The 14810-nt window shown below is 43.3% G+C and overlaps 1 protein-coding gene across 6 annotated transcripts in view; it reads right to left on the reverse strand.

Moving 5' to 3' along the window:
• CROT (Carnitine O-octanoyltransferase) overlaps window positions 1-14810 on the reverse strand; it is a 150765-nt gene that overhangs the window by 6940 nt on the left and 129015 nt on the right. For all 6 annotated transcript variants that reach the window (XM_065431235.1, XM_065431236.1, XM_065431234.1 and 3 more), the window contains 3 exons: window positions 11606-11729; window positions 4720-4798; window positions 2808-2901 (listed from right to left, as the gene is read on the reverse strand). In XM_065431235.1, the coding sequence (XP_065287307.1) occupies window positions 2808-2901; window positions 4720-4798; window positions 11606-11729 (297 nt within the window). The remainder of the gene's footprint in view (window positions 1-2807; window positions 2902-4719; window positions 4799-11605; window positions 11730-14810) is intronic.

Here is a 14810-nt window from a genome sequence, read left to right on the forward strand (position 1 = left end):
TTCGTTGCTCTAGGTAAAAAAAAAAAAATTTAGCTCTGATCCCCACCTGATCCCCTCCGGGAAAAGCATTTTTGTTATTTATTTTAGACACTTAGAAATTTAGTATATATTCAATATTGTGTGCTGATTGCAAATATGAAATTTGCTTTTCTTAAGTCAGTCTTTTATAAAGTAAAAAAAAATTGAGTTATAAATTTAGCAAATTGCAAAAAATATGTTGCGGCAAGGGAGCTAAAATTAAGCAGGTATGTCTCTCAATGTCCGCAGAATGCAATTTGGTATGTATATTAATGTTGGTATCTGTACTTTACCTATCAAAAAAGGGGTCAGGCCTTTGCCTGAGGACCTTTGAATCTTTCCAATGCTATTCACTGCGTGCTAGGAAGATGTATTCAAGCTATCAGAGCAGCGACTTTCACAAATATCGAAACAACCTTCGGTTTGCAGATGACACAGTCCTGTTCAGCAACACTGGGGATGAATTGCAGCACATGATTGAGAACCTTAACTGAGAAAGTGTAAGAGTAGGGTTGAAAATTTATATGCAGATGAGGAAGGTAATGTTAAATAGCCTGGTAAGGGAATAAGCATATATAATGGCCACTCAACCCCTGCAGTCTGTGCAGGAGTACAGTTATCTAGGCCAATTACTTGGAGGGGACCCTGATAATGAGAAAGAAATTCACAGAAGAACAAAAATGGGTTGAAGTGCATACGGCAGGCATTACCAAATCCTGACTGGGAGCTTATCACTTTTGTTGAAAACAAAAGTCTACTATCATTGCATTTTACTGGTGCTAGCATATGGGGCAGAAACTTGGAGGTTAACAGGGAATCTCGAGAACAAGTTAGAAGAAGCTAAAGATCGTTAGGCATAAAGAAATGCTAGGCATAACATTAATAAACAGGGAGAGAGAACGGGGTAGTCAATATTCTAGTCGACATTAGGATACGTAAAATGGAGTTGGGAAGGCTATGTAATGCATAGGGTGGATAATCGATAGACCATTAGAGTTTTGGAGCAAGTTAGGTGGAATGATGAAATTGGGAAATTTGCAGGTGCAAGTCAGAATCTGCTGGGACAAGACATGAGTAATTGGAGATCGCTGGGAGAAGTCTTTGTCCTGCAGTGGACGTAAAAACAGGCTGATGATGATGATGGCCTATATTTTAGATGAACTTATGAAATCCTAAAGTTGCAACATTGCAGGTGCGAATTTTGTTCGTGACCTTTACAAGATTTCAAAATGTTGCCATGTCCTAAAACACTGGTTCTGCACCAGTGGTTATGCACTTCAAGACTCGCCAGCATCCAGAAAAGAAATTTACAATTGAATGAATAGCAGAGAAAGTGCCACTCCCAAAAGTTTCAACTTGCAAAAATAATTTTTTGAGAAAAACAAGAAATTAAGAGAGTGCAAAAATATACCTTTCGAGCTACAAAACAAGGTAGCTTTCTTCTGAAACCGCATTGAAGGACTGTTTTTGACAGGAAAGCAAACTGGAAAGATGCTCTTTCAACTAAGACCAAGATAGCCTGGCTCCGATAAGCAGTTTTGCAATGGCAAATGGCAGGAAATGGGTCCTTTTCAGGACTTTCATCGGTGAAACAGCATATTTAAGTATAAATACAGCGCTTTTTTTTTTCCAACGTGTCGTTTAGAGTGCTGGTCTTTTGCGAGCAAGTGCACCATGATATGTAGATTAACAAATAACAGAAATGAAAAATCTATTTTTTTTTTTCCATTTACAAAAGTCCCCTAACCTTCTGCCTAAGTAAAAAAGTTAGCGATGTTTTACTTCGTCAACGCAGGTAACGTGCAAGTGTATGGACGGCACGAAAATGCACAATGAGCACCACGGCGTCGAAGTACAAATGGAAAGGGCGAGAATGCGGTCACAGACGCTACACTGATCTCAACAGTGCAATGCCTGGTGTGCCACAGGGAAACCGCATGTTGCTACCCATGCAAAGAAGACACACCGCGAACATGCACAGCGAGCACCATGGCATCAAAGCAGAAACGAAAATGGCGCCGGTGTGGCAATTCTTTCCTCCACCTCCAGGCACCTTCCTTTTAGGGCGCTCGCTTCCCTTGCGGCGACAAGCATACTTTTTCCAATTTCACAGATTTTTTATGCTTGCACATGAAAAATTCTGATTACTTTTGGGTCCTCCTCGTGCATAAGGCAAAAACGGAGACTACATACCAACCACTATAACATAATGCGACACAAATGAGACCAGACATTAATAGCACATTTCGCACATGGTAAATCAGCTTGCTTAGTCACTGAATGTTTCATCCAAATATTATTCCTGTACTCGTAACAGGGAGCCTATGGTTTTGTGCATAAGACCACCAGCTCATTTTTAGCTTTTTGAATCCCTGCCCATTTTTTATGAACATTATTAAGCACTTAGAAAGACAATGTTTGATGACCAGATTTCTTAACACATCAGTAATTAAGTAGTGCGTCTGGCAGACCCATGCACGAAGAAACCACATGACTGATAAGGCGCTAGTGCCACCTGGTGGTGGAGATTGACACCACTTTACTGAAAAAATTGGTGGTGCATCCATCCTTTGGAGATGAGTGGCAATATTAATGCAAGCAGAAATATTTCTTATGATGGGTGCGACAAGTTTTATACGCTATGATGATTGTAGTTACGCAAGTTACGACTCAGCGGCACGTACTCATTGACCCCAGTTGGCGTGAAAGAGGCTAGGTTAGAGGTTCTGAAAAGTGTGAAGTTCCTAAATAATGCTTATCGCATTAAGATAAAAGGCGAACAGACTGACCTTTTGACAAATGCAGGGTCCAGGAAGAGGTCAGGCATGGGCGTGCCATCTTCCAAGGCAGTGAGTGCAAGGCCCATCAAATGGCGGTCACACCCTGCAAGAATCAAACACCAGAAAGTTTACCCACTCAACAAGCTCTGTACTTCTTTAGATAAGCAGCTAATCAGCTGCAGTCAATCCTGAATTTTTACAACCTTTTATTTACGGTATGTCAACTAACCCTACGAATAGGGTTTTGCTAAGCGATGGGCACTGAACAATATTACAGTAAGACCTCGTTAAACCGCACCCACTTAAACAGTAGTTTCATTTTAAAAGTAGTAAAGTCACATCCCCGACTCAGTGGCCATTGAACATAATGTGTTTTCTATCTGCATAAGCAGTACCAGCTTATTCTGTACGTATCGGTTAACACATAGTGTCAACTTTTCGTCGCGCAAACACGGTGGTGCGCCATCTACATCGGGCGGCCTGGCAGAACAACAAGCCTCACATATTGGAACAACGGCCTCCAAGAGCCCTGTGCATTTGCGCGTGAAGCCACATCAACATTAACATCATTTCGGTGGCGTGCCAGAGCGCGTTGTGGCGTCACGCAAGCGAGGACTCGCGTCATGCTGAAGCTCGGATAAAAAGACGCCAGATGCTCAGCAAAGAAAATTGGACATCATTCATGTTATCGAACATGACACAAAGAAGTTGGCGCTGGCACGCAACAGGGATCTGCTGTTGACTACGGTGTGTGGCATTTGGAATGCGAAGAAGTTGCTCGGCAGCGCTGCTGCAACCGCGAAGAGATGTTGGCTATGAGGTTCGACTTTTCGCCATCATTGCCTCTGTTTTCCCGAAGTGTCGCCTAGCGACAGTGAGAAGGATGACACAGAAAGCGACAGCATGGGCGATTCAGGCCCGACAATGGCATAAGCTGTGCGTTACGTCAGCCTCATGAATGCAATCGTTGCGACGAGAACAGCATCCCGCAATGAAAAAGGCGCCCTGTGACTTCCGCAGCGCTACCGCGCATGTGCACGGAGAATACGTAACGCCAACGAGGAATCTGCCATGCAAGTGTTTGCCAAGAAAAGGGGGCTGACTGAAAAGCTGCTTCGCAGCTTCAGTAAGTTTCAGGCCGCTGTCGTTGCTGCTAGGCCGCCGCAGCATCAAACGAAAATAACACTTTTGTCGCACGAAGTGAATAAATACTGCATGTTTTTTTCCCCTTTCATCGCACTCTCTCCGAGTTCCGTTTTTGATAAGTAAGTGGTCAATCTCATGCTATTCGGTTAAACAGTATGTACTACTGTTTAGTACATACTTTTTCCGAGCTCTGGCCAACTACGGTGTAACGAAGTTTCACTGTGTTCATTAATGCGAAAATAATCAAAACGATACATGTACGAGTAAAAAAAGCAATACAAGTTGGCAAAATGAAGAGTAGGTAATGGTCCTAGATTGTAAACAACGATAACAAGTAAAAAGAATAAAGTAAGTGGCATATTGCACTTAGACAGCTAGAAATTAGTGTGACAGTTAACTTCAGGAGTAAACAGAATACACAGTTTACACATTCTAGAACTGTTAGTGAAGCAGACAGCCTTATGGTAGTGCACTTTTTGCAGTGGTCACACTTCAAGGCACATTACGTTTAACACTATGTTCGGATACAGTACTAGTCCTGTCGCACCCAGGAAGAATCAGAATTAATGTACGCTCTGCAGTGATGCCAGACTAAAAATGAAGATTTGCACAGCAACCTAACAGTGTACCATTTAGCACAGCTAACTGCAACACTTGGAAATTATATGGGATATCGTGGTAATTAAATAAAACTGTTTGATATTGCAAACATGTTCACTGACAGAAAGCCTGTACGCATTTATAGAAGTGATTTTGGTGACAAAGTGTTACTCACCGTAGTTCTTGCAGCATTCTACCATCAGGGTTTCGAATTTTTGCACGGCTTCTTTTAAGAGCGTGACGACTCTTGTTATCTGCAAAATAAGAAAGGAAGGGAACATCACTTCACTTGGAGACGGAAGGTGTGCTTGTAGGAAGGTTGGTTTTACAGTTGAGCTCACTTGCAACAATCTCTTTACAGCAAACTTTTGGTGACCATGAACGCTTTCTCAACCCCCAAAGAGTTTCGTAAGGAGCTCACGAGAGAGCCATCCACTTACTGCAATCAACTAGCTTGTTTGCTTTGGTGACAATGCACAGAACGAACTGTGTGTGGAGGGGGGTTGTGTTAAAAAAAATGCGGCACACATCCTTTGAAAATGTTGCTGCTGGTTCTTGGGCCTGCCGAAATTGCCATGTGTCTGTGACACCATGTTCAATATTCCGCTCACATTCTAAATTTATTTTTGCATTCTTTGAAAAATAAAATTCAATTGGTAGCGGGCTTCTTTTCGTCAATAACATGCAATTATCTTTCCACACTTGGGTCGTTTGCACTGCACTCATGCCATGAACTGTAGAGTGGCAGCGTCCCAACGAGCCAAGGAAGGGGAGAAGGCTGCTTTGACAACTACTACCGTGAGATGTGTCACTTTTTTTAATGCATCGGCATTCTTTGGCGAGCACCCGAGCAAAATCTGTGCGATATGCGAAAAGTGTATCTGTACAAAAATGCTTAATTTGCGAAGTTCAGACAACCATTCTAATAGTGCAAATGTATATGATTGATAGCTTCATAAGCTATCATCATACGAATATTCATCAGAGAAAATACCCATATCATCAGATTTCTGAACATGCATAAGGATCAGGCACGTACCCAGGATTTTTTTTCGGGGGGGGCCCACCCCCTCCATCATCATCATCATCATCATCATCAGCCTGTTTTATGTCCACTGCAGGACGAACGCCTCTCTCTGCGCTCTCCAATTACACCTGTCCTGCGCCAACCGATTCCAACTAGCGCCCGCGAATTTCCTAATTTCATCGCTCCACCTTGTGTTTTGTCGTCCTCGATTGCGTTTCCCTTCTCTTGGTACCCATTCTGTAACCCTAATGGTCCAACAGTTATCTAACCGGCGCATTGCATGACCTGCCCAGCTACATTTTTTCCTCTTGATGTCAATTAGAATATCGTCTATACCCGTTCGCTCTCTGATCCAAACCACTCTCTTTCTCTCTTAACGTTATGCCTAGCAATCTTCGTTCGATTGCTCTTTGCGCGGTCCTTAACTTGCTCTCAAGTCTCTGCCCCATATGTCAGCACTGGCAAAATGCACTGATTGCACACCTTACTTTTCAATAATAATGGTAAGCTTGCAGTCAGGAGCTGGCAATGTCTGCCGTATGCGATCCAACCTATTTTTATTCTTCTGTGAATTTCCTTCCTATGATCAGGGTTCCCTGTGATTAATTGACCTAGGTAAACATACTTCTTCACAGTCTCTAGTGGCCGACTGGCGATCCTGATCTCTTGTTCCTTTGCCCGGCTATTTATCATTATCTTCATCTTCTGCATATTAATATTCAACCCCACTCTTACATTCTCTCTGTTAAGGTCTCCAATCATTTGTTGTAACTCGTCTGCATTGTTGTTGAATAGAACAATGTCATCGGCAAACCGAAGGTTGCTGAGATATTTGCCGTCGATCTTTACTCCTAAGCCTTCCCAGTTTAATATGTTGAATTCTTCTAAGCACGCAGTGAATAACTTTGGAGAAATTGTGTCTCCCTGTCTGACCCCTTTCTCTATAGGTATCTCCCTGATTTTCTTGTGTAGAATTAAGGTAGCTCTAGAACCTCTGTAGATATTCTTACGCGAAGGACAGTCGGTAAGACGAGAAACTATTTACAGATTATATTTACAACAACGGTTGCAGCGCTGACCGGTTAGATTCACAGCGCGAGCCCAGTTCGTTCTTCCTCCTCTTTTTTGGAGTTATGGCGCCTACGCACCTCGTTCAAACAAACAAATACCACACGAATGTAGCAATATTTTCCAAGCTTTTTACGTAAGCGTTCTGTACTCCTTGATTACGTAGTGCATCTACGATTGCTGGTATCTCTACTGAATCAAGTGCCTTTTCGTAATCTATATAAGTCACATAGCGAGGCTTATTGTACTCTGCAGATTTCGCGATAACCTGATTGATGACATGGATGTGATCCAGTGTGAAGTATCTCTTCCTGAAGCCAGCCTGTTCCCTTGGTTGACAAAATCCAGTGTTGCCCTTATTCTATTGGATATTATTTTGGTAAATATTTTATATAATACTGGGAGCAAGCTAATGGTCCCATAATTTTTCAATTCTTTAACGTCTCCTTTTTTTGTGGATTAGTATAATATCTGCATTCTTCCAGTTTTCTGGGACCCTTGCAGTCGATAGACACTTCATATAAAGAGCCGCCAGTTTTCCAAGCATTATGTCTCCTCCATCTTTGATTAAATCAACTGTTATTCCACCTTCTCCTCCCGCTCTTCATCGTTTCATGTCTTGCAGGGCCCTTCTGACCTCATCGCTAGTTATAGGAGAGTTTCTGTATCCTGTTCATTACTGTTTCTAAGTGAGCTATCGTGACTCCTCTGGGTACTGTATACAGGTCAGCTTAGAATTTTTCCGCTGCTTTTACTATATCTTCGAGATTGCTGATGATATTATCCTTCTTATCTCTTAGTGCATACATCATGGTTTGTCCTATGCCAGGTTTCTTTTTTACTGATTTCAGGTTGCGTTCAATTTTTACGGCTTCTTCAGTCTTTCTCATGTTATAGTTTCGAATATCAGTTATTTTCGCCTTGTTGATCAGTTTTGACAGCTCCGCGAATTGCGTAACGCTGTGCGGCCGCCAGTCCCATACAACCGCGTAGAGCGCAGGACTCTGCGATTCTACACATACTGCGCTCACCGCGAAAGGTTAGAAAAACACCCACATAAGCACAGCAGAGAAGTGGCTACGTGAGGCGGTTCAAAACAAGTAATTGTTCTCCACTTCCGGCGGCGTTTTCTCTACTTCCTTTCTAAATAAAAAGATGTTGATCCATACATATTCTCATAAACAACGGTTAACTTATTTATTATTCGCTTTTGCTTGCAGTTTGGTTGTTGCCTTGGCTCTCTCCCTTAGTATAGATCGCTTAATTTCTCAACTCCTTGCGATTTTTGTTTCCAGTTGCCAATTTTGCACGAAAGGTGCTATACAATTAGGGAAAAACAGACGAGGTAACGGGCGACAGTCATCTTACTTATGGGTTTAAGGATTATTGCAGGGTTTCATGATGGACGCTCTTTCACATTATTTTATTTCCCACCTTATCTAACCCATATCAAGTGTATATGGTTCCGGGCATCTTCCAGCGTCGCAGCGAGCCGTAACTCAAGGAAATAATGAAGCAAAGGGATAAGTTAAACGCAGTTGGCGTTTTCTCCGGCCGCAACTCGTACCATGAGAGTACGGACCAGCGGAGTAACAGCCGCACCCCTCTCCTGGTCCAAGGACCAGCCTAAACAAAGAAGATTGAACTAACAAAAGCAACAGCTATGCGCGGGATGGTTGAATAGATGGTGACAACTGAACGCATCTCGAGTTGATCGCGCGGGTGCGGAATCTATGAGAAAACTGTCCTTCACATTACAAGAGATGCCGATAACTACCGCCATCTAAAAGGGTTGAAAAAGGCAGCTGCTGACCGATGAACAACTGCCAAGTCTCAACATTGATCTGACGGCGCTTTAGGAATGTGTGAGTAGTGGTGGCGTGGGCGGGGAGGGGGGGGGGGGGGTATGCCATATAATTTCGGGAGGGGGGGGGCCCGGGCCCCCCCGGGCCCCCCTCTGGGTACGTGCCTGATAAGGATACATAGAGTTCCATAGAAAGTGCATGGGGAAGCCTATAGTAGGGGTGGGCCAACTGAAATTTGACGTGGGCCAACTTTAAATTTAGGTGTGCGCCAACTTAGAATTTGGGGGCAGGACAACTTAAATTTGGGGGTGGCCCAACTGAAGTTTTGGGTTGGGCCACCTTGAAATTTGGGAGTGGGCAAACCTAAATTTTGGGGTGGGCCGACTGAAATTTGGGAGTATGCGTATGCATACTCTGACAACTCCAGTGGAGTTTTTGCACACTTTCCTTTCTCTTTTTACAGTGTTATTGTTCGGACAGTGGATAAACCTGAAGAGAAGGGACCAATCTTTCTTTTTTTTCCTCTACAGAAGTTCTCAGCTCAGTTTTGGGCTTACGATAGCACAGATGTTTTGGAGAGTGCTTCTGATGAAGCAATTGCTGAAGAGGTGTGACAACTTCCGAAAAAGGATGCCTCCAGTAGCGAGGATGACCATGAAACTAGCATGCCTCCAACAGTGCCTCCCAATAATTAGGGGCTCCTCTTACGACCATGTCCACAGCTTGACGAGCTTCGGTAGTGCGAGTTGTTTACATTACCAAAACTTCCATAACTTGCCGATGTCTGCCAGTGAGTGGCGTGTGGATCATTTCCGGTAACAAAGCAACTCTTCTGCATCTTGTTTAGTTTTTTGTTGGTAGTTCCGACGGTTTTGAGTAGACTAACAAACTATTAACACAGTCAACAAATTGTGCGTAACAAAGGTGTTCGTTGTATCTAGGCTTGACTGTACAGGGACTGCTGTATATGCAAGCATCGTCAGTATGCATGAACAGTGAGCGGCCTGGCACTGCATGACTCGAAGTAAAGAATAGTGCAATGGTGTGTTTTTAAACTACCCTATCATAGTATTAATTATGCTAAATTTAAAGGCACCAGGCAGGTACAAGTAACAAAAATAGGCGGTTGCAAAAGCCAAACAGGGGACAGGTACTACTGTTAAAGCGGCATTTAAGTTATGTTTAGGCACAATATTTTTGTCCTGTATACTGACCTATACCTCCAATTAAATGAGCTATGCAAAAAGCCAACCCGACATGCGTTCATTCAACGTCTTGAAAGCACTTTTCCATGCATGAAAAGTGAATGAAGTTGTGCAATGCAGTGCAACGATCACGCAAGAAGCAAAGTTGGTGATGGCTAGACTGTTTATAGATAGACTGAGAGTCGCAGCTCAGCAAAGATGAGGATAGACTGAACAACACAGGGGTATCCACTTATAACTGTTAGAAGGTATGCCTTTTGTTTATTTATTAAGCACTCTGCTACACTTTTTCCTCTTTTTCTTTCCTTGTTTTCTTTTTGCTGCCTGAGAGTAGACTTAGCTGTGCTATAAAGAAAGAAAAAAGGACTAAGTGAGTGGTTCTATTGCATTTTATTTCTTAGCTCACACTTTCCCCCGATTTCCTTTTACTCCAAACACTTTTTCAGTACAGCAAACACCAATTTATTTGGAGGAAAGGAACTTGAAGCGCCATACTTCTTTTGCAGCGTCCAAAGCTCATAAGGCTTGGACCACAAACAAACAAGCGTGGGGCATAGAACATGTGCTGACGATAGTGTCTACAAAGTATCAAACAGCTGCACGGCAAAGAACAGTTGAAATTTCAAACGAAACTTTTGTGCACCCATCCACTCAAAGTGCGCCCCACTTTTCACTGGAGAATTGACGCCATAGGTCCCTACATCAAACACACTGCCTACAAAGTATGGCACACGACTTCGGTACATCATACATTGCTGGAATGCACAAAACTGCCACTGAAAGTGCGCTGCGAAACAAAACGCAAGATAAAAGAAAGAAAGGCGGGGCTTGCGACAGACTTGAAGCAGTCTCTCGGCTCAAGTATGGGAGAAGGCAGGAAAGAAACGCCACTCACAGATGTTGATTGAGGCAAAGGGAGAGAATGGATATGTTGGCAGCAAAGCTCGCATCCTGATGGCATGCTAACATGACATTTCAATTTCTCCTATCTGCTCTAATAACAAATCGATTTGAAGAATCGTTGCAGTAGTACACTTCCTAGACTACCTTTTTACAGCTTTCAGTGTATAATCGAAACATGCGATGGAGCCTGGTGAGGGGCCTTCTAAGCAGAATTCTTCCTCACAAATTCCAGGACATAAGCACTTGCAGTAAACAGGCAACCCACGTGCTAGGACAGAGGCACGGCTGTGAGTAATAGTTAGGAAGTGAATGATGTCGCAGGAAAATTTTACTTTCAGGGCCTGGACATGGCAGCTGAAATCAAACAGTACAGTCTACGTGTGTGTATTTAGAGAGCCGTATGAAGCAATTTCATATAGAGGAGCTGTATTAAAAAAAAAAGAAAATTATTTCTTACTGGCGCAGTGATCTCCAAATGTGTGACTGCAACTGTACATACTGCTTTCAAAGATTTGGTGGCTTTAAAACTTCATAGACCTTGGGCAAAAATTTTTAGCTTTTGTGAAACCACAGCCGCAACCACAGCCACACACAACAACCATAGAGAGGTGGTCTGGAATCACATTCGTGCACTCAGAAAAAAATTTATAAATAAAAATAAATACAAAAGGACAAGTTCCTAAACTGGCAAGTAAATTAATAAATAGATAAATACAATGCTATTCGCTGTAGAACTACTTGTTAATGCTGTCTACCTCAGGCTTGTCTCATCTCTTGCACTGTGGTACTAGTGGCATCACTCCTTGGTTTTAATGATGATAACGGTTGTACTTTATTGGCACAAGGGCCAGAAGTGGCCAAAGAGCGACAAACTTCTTGGTTTTAAGTCGGGAAAGAACTTCCTTTGGTCTTATCACTGGTCACGCTTCTCTACATCAGCGACTGATCGCCTCTTCCACAGCTTAGTTCCCTCAACAAGCTTCTCATTTTCTGTGCCACTTTTGAACAAACAGGTATGACAACTTACTAATGCTGTGACGACAGAGTACGTACCGAGGTTTTGCCATCTGTAGCAGCCTTGACAAACTCCACCAACTCAGGTGTGCAAGCACGGCACGTCTCTGTTCGGCCATGATAGAAGCCTCGTGTTGATGCTGTCACGTACGTTGCACCTGGTCTTCAGATGCATGCACAAGACAGGGAAGAAAGAAGAAAAAGGCTTGTTACCATTGTGCCAATTGATTGAATCTACACATCATATCTGAGAAGAGCTTTGATTTCTGCCGATGTGTCTTGAAGGTGTTTATCACAGTGCACTACATAGACTGCTAACTTAAAAATATTTTGGAATCTTCAGATATTCGGAACTTTTGAATAACAAATTGAATATTGTCATATTTGACTCGCTCTGCAAACTGAACATACCGTATTTACTCGACTGTAACGCGATTGCAATTGTAACACGACGGTCGACTTTTCAGTCTGCTAAAAAAAAAAAAGAAACACACAGATGCAGAAAACTGCGAATGTAATGCGAGATGAACGGAAAGAGAACTGGTACCTTTATTCAAGAAATCAATTTGAGTTCTCTTCACTTATCGCAATCTGAGAAGGAGACGTGAGGTTTCGTAGGGCGGTATTCTCGGGCGATCACTTAGGCAGATAGTTGCACTTTTGCGAAATTATGCGCAACTCGTCACCAAAAGCATCCCCGACAACTGTTACTGTTGCTCTGCCAAGAGCGCTGTTGGCCGTATACTTCAAGGGGTTTGGTGCCAAAACGGGCGATGTTCTGTGAAAGCGAAACTGTTACGAAAAGTGATTACAGTAAAAAATTGTTAAACCATACCCGCTTAAACAGTAGTTTTGTTTTAAAAGTAGTAAAGTCAAATCCTCGACTCAGCGGCCATTGAACATAATGTGTTTTGTATCCGCATGAACAGTACCAGCTTATTGCTTACGCATCGGTTAAAGCGTAGCGTTTCCACTTTTCGTCGCGCAAACACGGCGGTGCGTCGTCTCCATCGGGCGGCCCGGCAGAACAACAAGCCTCAGAGATCGGAACAACGGCCTCCAAGCGCCCTGTGTGTTTGTGCGTGAAGCCACATCAACGTCATTTCGACACCGTGCCAGAGAGCGTTGTGGCATCATCGTGCATGCGAGGACCCGCGTCATGCCGAAGCTTGGATAAAAAAAGACGCCGGGTGCTCAGCATAGAAGAAAAATTAGACATCGTGCTATCGAACGTTACACGAAGAAGGCGGCGCTGGTACGCAACAGGGATCTGTCGCTGACAACAGTGTGTGGCATTTGCAATGCGAAGAAGTTGCTAGGCAGCGCTGCTGTGACCGTGAAGAGATGTCAGCTACGAGGTTAGGCTTTTCGCCATCGCTGCCTCTGTTATTGCCGAAGTGTCGACTAGCGACAGTGATGACGACGACACGGAAAGAGACAGGCCGGGTGATTCAGGCTTGACAGTGGCATAAGCTGCGCGTTACGTCAGCGTCATAAATGCAATCGTCGCGATGAGAACAGGGGCATGATAACGTAACTATTCCAAACGAAAAGTATTCCGATCTCCGGCACCCGGCAATGAAAAAGGCGCCCCGGGACTTCTGCAGCACTACTGCGCGCATGCACGGAGAATACGTAACGCCAATGAGGAATCTGCCATGCAAGTGTTTGCCGAGAAGAGGGGGCTGGCTGGAAAGCTGGCACACAGCCACCGTCTTCGTGCTAGTCTGAAACGAAAATAACACTTTTGTTGTGCGAAGTTAATAAATACTGCATGTTTTTTCCCCTTTCATCGCACTCTCTCCGAGTTCTGTTTTCGACAGCTAAGTGGGCGATCTCATGCTGTTTCGGTTAAACTGTACTACCGTTTAGTATATACTTTTTCCTAGCTCTGGCCAACTATGGTTTAACGAAGTTTCACTGTGCATGAGAATCAAGCCATCTGTGCCGTCGAGCTTGCTGGAGATTAGGTACTTCTTAATAGTTTGCACAACCATTTCATTAGGCGCCAGGCAACTATGAGGGCCTTCCGACCGGCCCGGAATTTACAAAGGGCTTCCCATTGGTGCCACCATCCAAGAATCGCCGACTCATTGACGTCGAGCCATGGAGCTGTGGAGGAGTTTCTCAGCTCCTCGGTCGTTGAAGCTACTCGTCTCTCGAAACGGTTGTCATACCGAATGGTCTGCGTCGCCCCACAATGTGCAAATAAATGTAGTTGAAGTGCAAAAGGCTGCAGGGTAATGCAGCATTGAAACCATAAAATTGACCGAAACACCAGTCACAAGCACAGCAAAAATGGCATCGGTTCCAACAAAAAATGTTTTTACTTTGGTCGACTTGTCAATGGATGGAATGGAGACGTAAAGGTACAGGTTGCCAACATAATGTTAAAAACTGTGGAATTTAGAATAGTAGTTTTAAAATTGTAAACTTTGCTATTATTGTAATGTAACATGAGGGTCGAGTTCAAGCAATGAAAATCATGAAAAGAATTTGCGTTACAATCGAATAAATACAGTAGTCACTAATCGAAAATACAAATAGTTTTCAAGAAGTTCATGTCATTAACTGTACACGATCAAACATGAAATTGAAACAGAAGTGCAATAACTTTCATTCCATCCTCAATGAACATACTGCTCTAGAGCTCAACTTTCCAACAATAAGATGTTCGAACATGTCATTCAGCAGTGGGGGTTGTTTGGTACAATTTATAGATGCAGCGCTGCGTCCTCATTGAAATAAACATCAATATGTTTCATTGCAACACATTCGATACAATAATGGCACCATCAATCATGTCCATTAGAAATACCATAAAAACCAGACTACAGGTCTGTCCGAAATATAGGTTGATCCCCCAACTAATGAATTCTAAAAATAAAAAATATCTTTTTCAATAGCAAAAGTACCGAAAGACACCCTTACCTTGAAACGAATGCGACTCATGCACAATAGTGACAGTATTTATTTAAAAGCTGCTCGCATCTGCACTCGGCCAATTTTGAACAGTATCGCGCAACCATCAACCAGCGTGCTTGTCAGCACCTTAACGGTGCTGAGCGGCGAAACAAACGAGATACGCGCAAGTGTACATGTGTGCTTACTTTCGCTATTTCGCAGCTCTGTGATGATAAGGTGCTGACAAACACGCGGGTCGATGGTCACGCGATACTGTTAAAAACTGGCCGGTTGTACAGTACACAGAAGGGCACAAAGGGCGCAAGCGCTACTCCAAATC

Source organism: Dermacentor albipictus, chromosome 1, assembly GCF_038994185.2.
Source record: "Dermacentor albipictus isolate Rhodes 1998 colony chromosome 1, USDA_Dalb.pri_finalv2, whole genome shotgun sequence".
NCBI lineage: Eukaryota > Metazoa > Arthropoda > Arachnida > Ixodida > Ixodidae > Dermacentor > Dermacentor albipictus.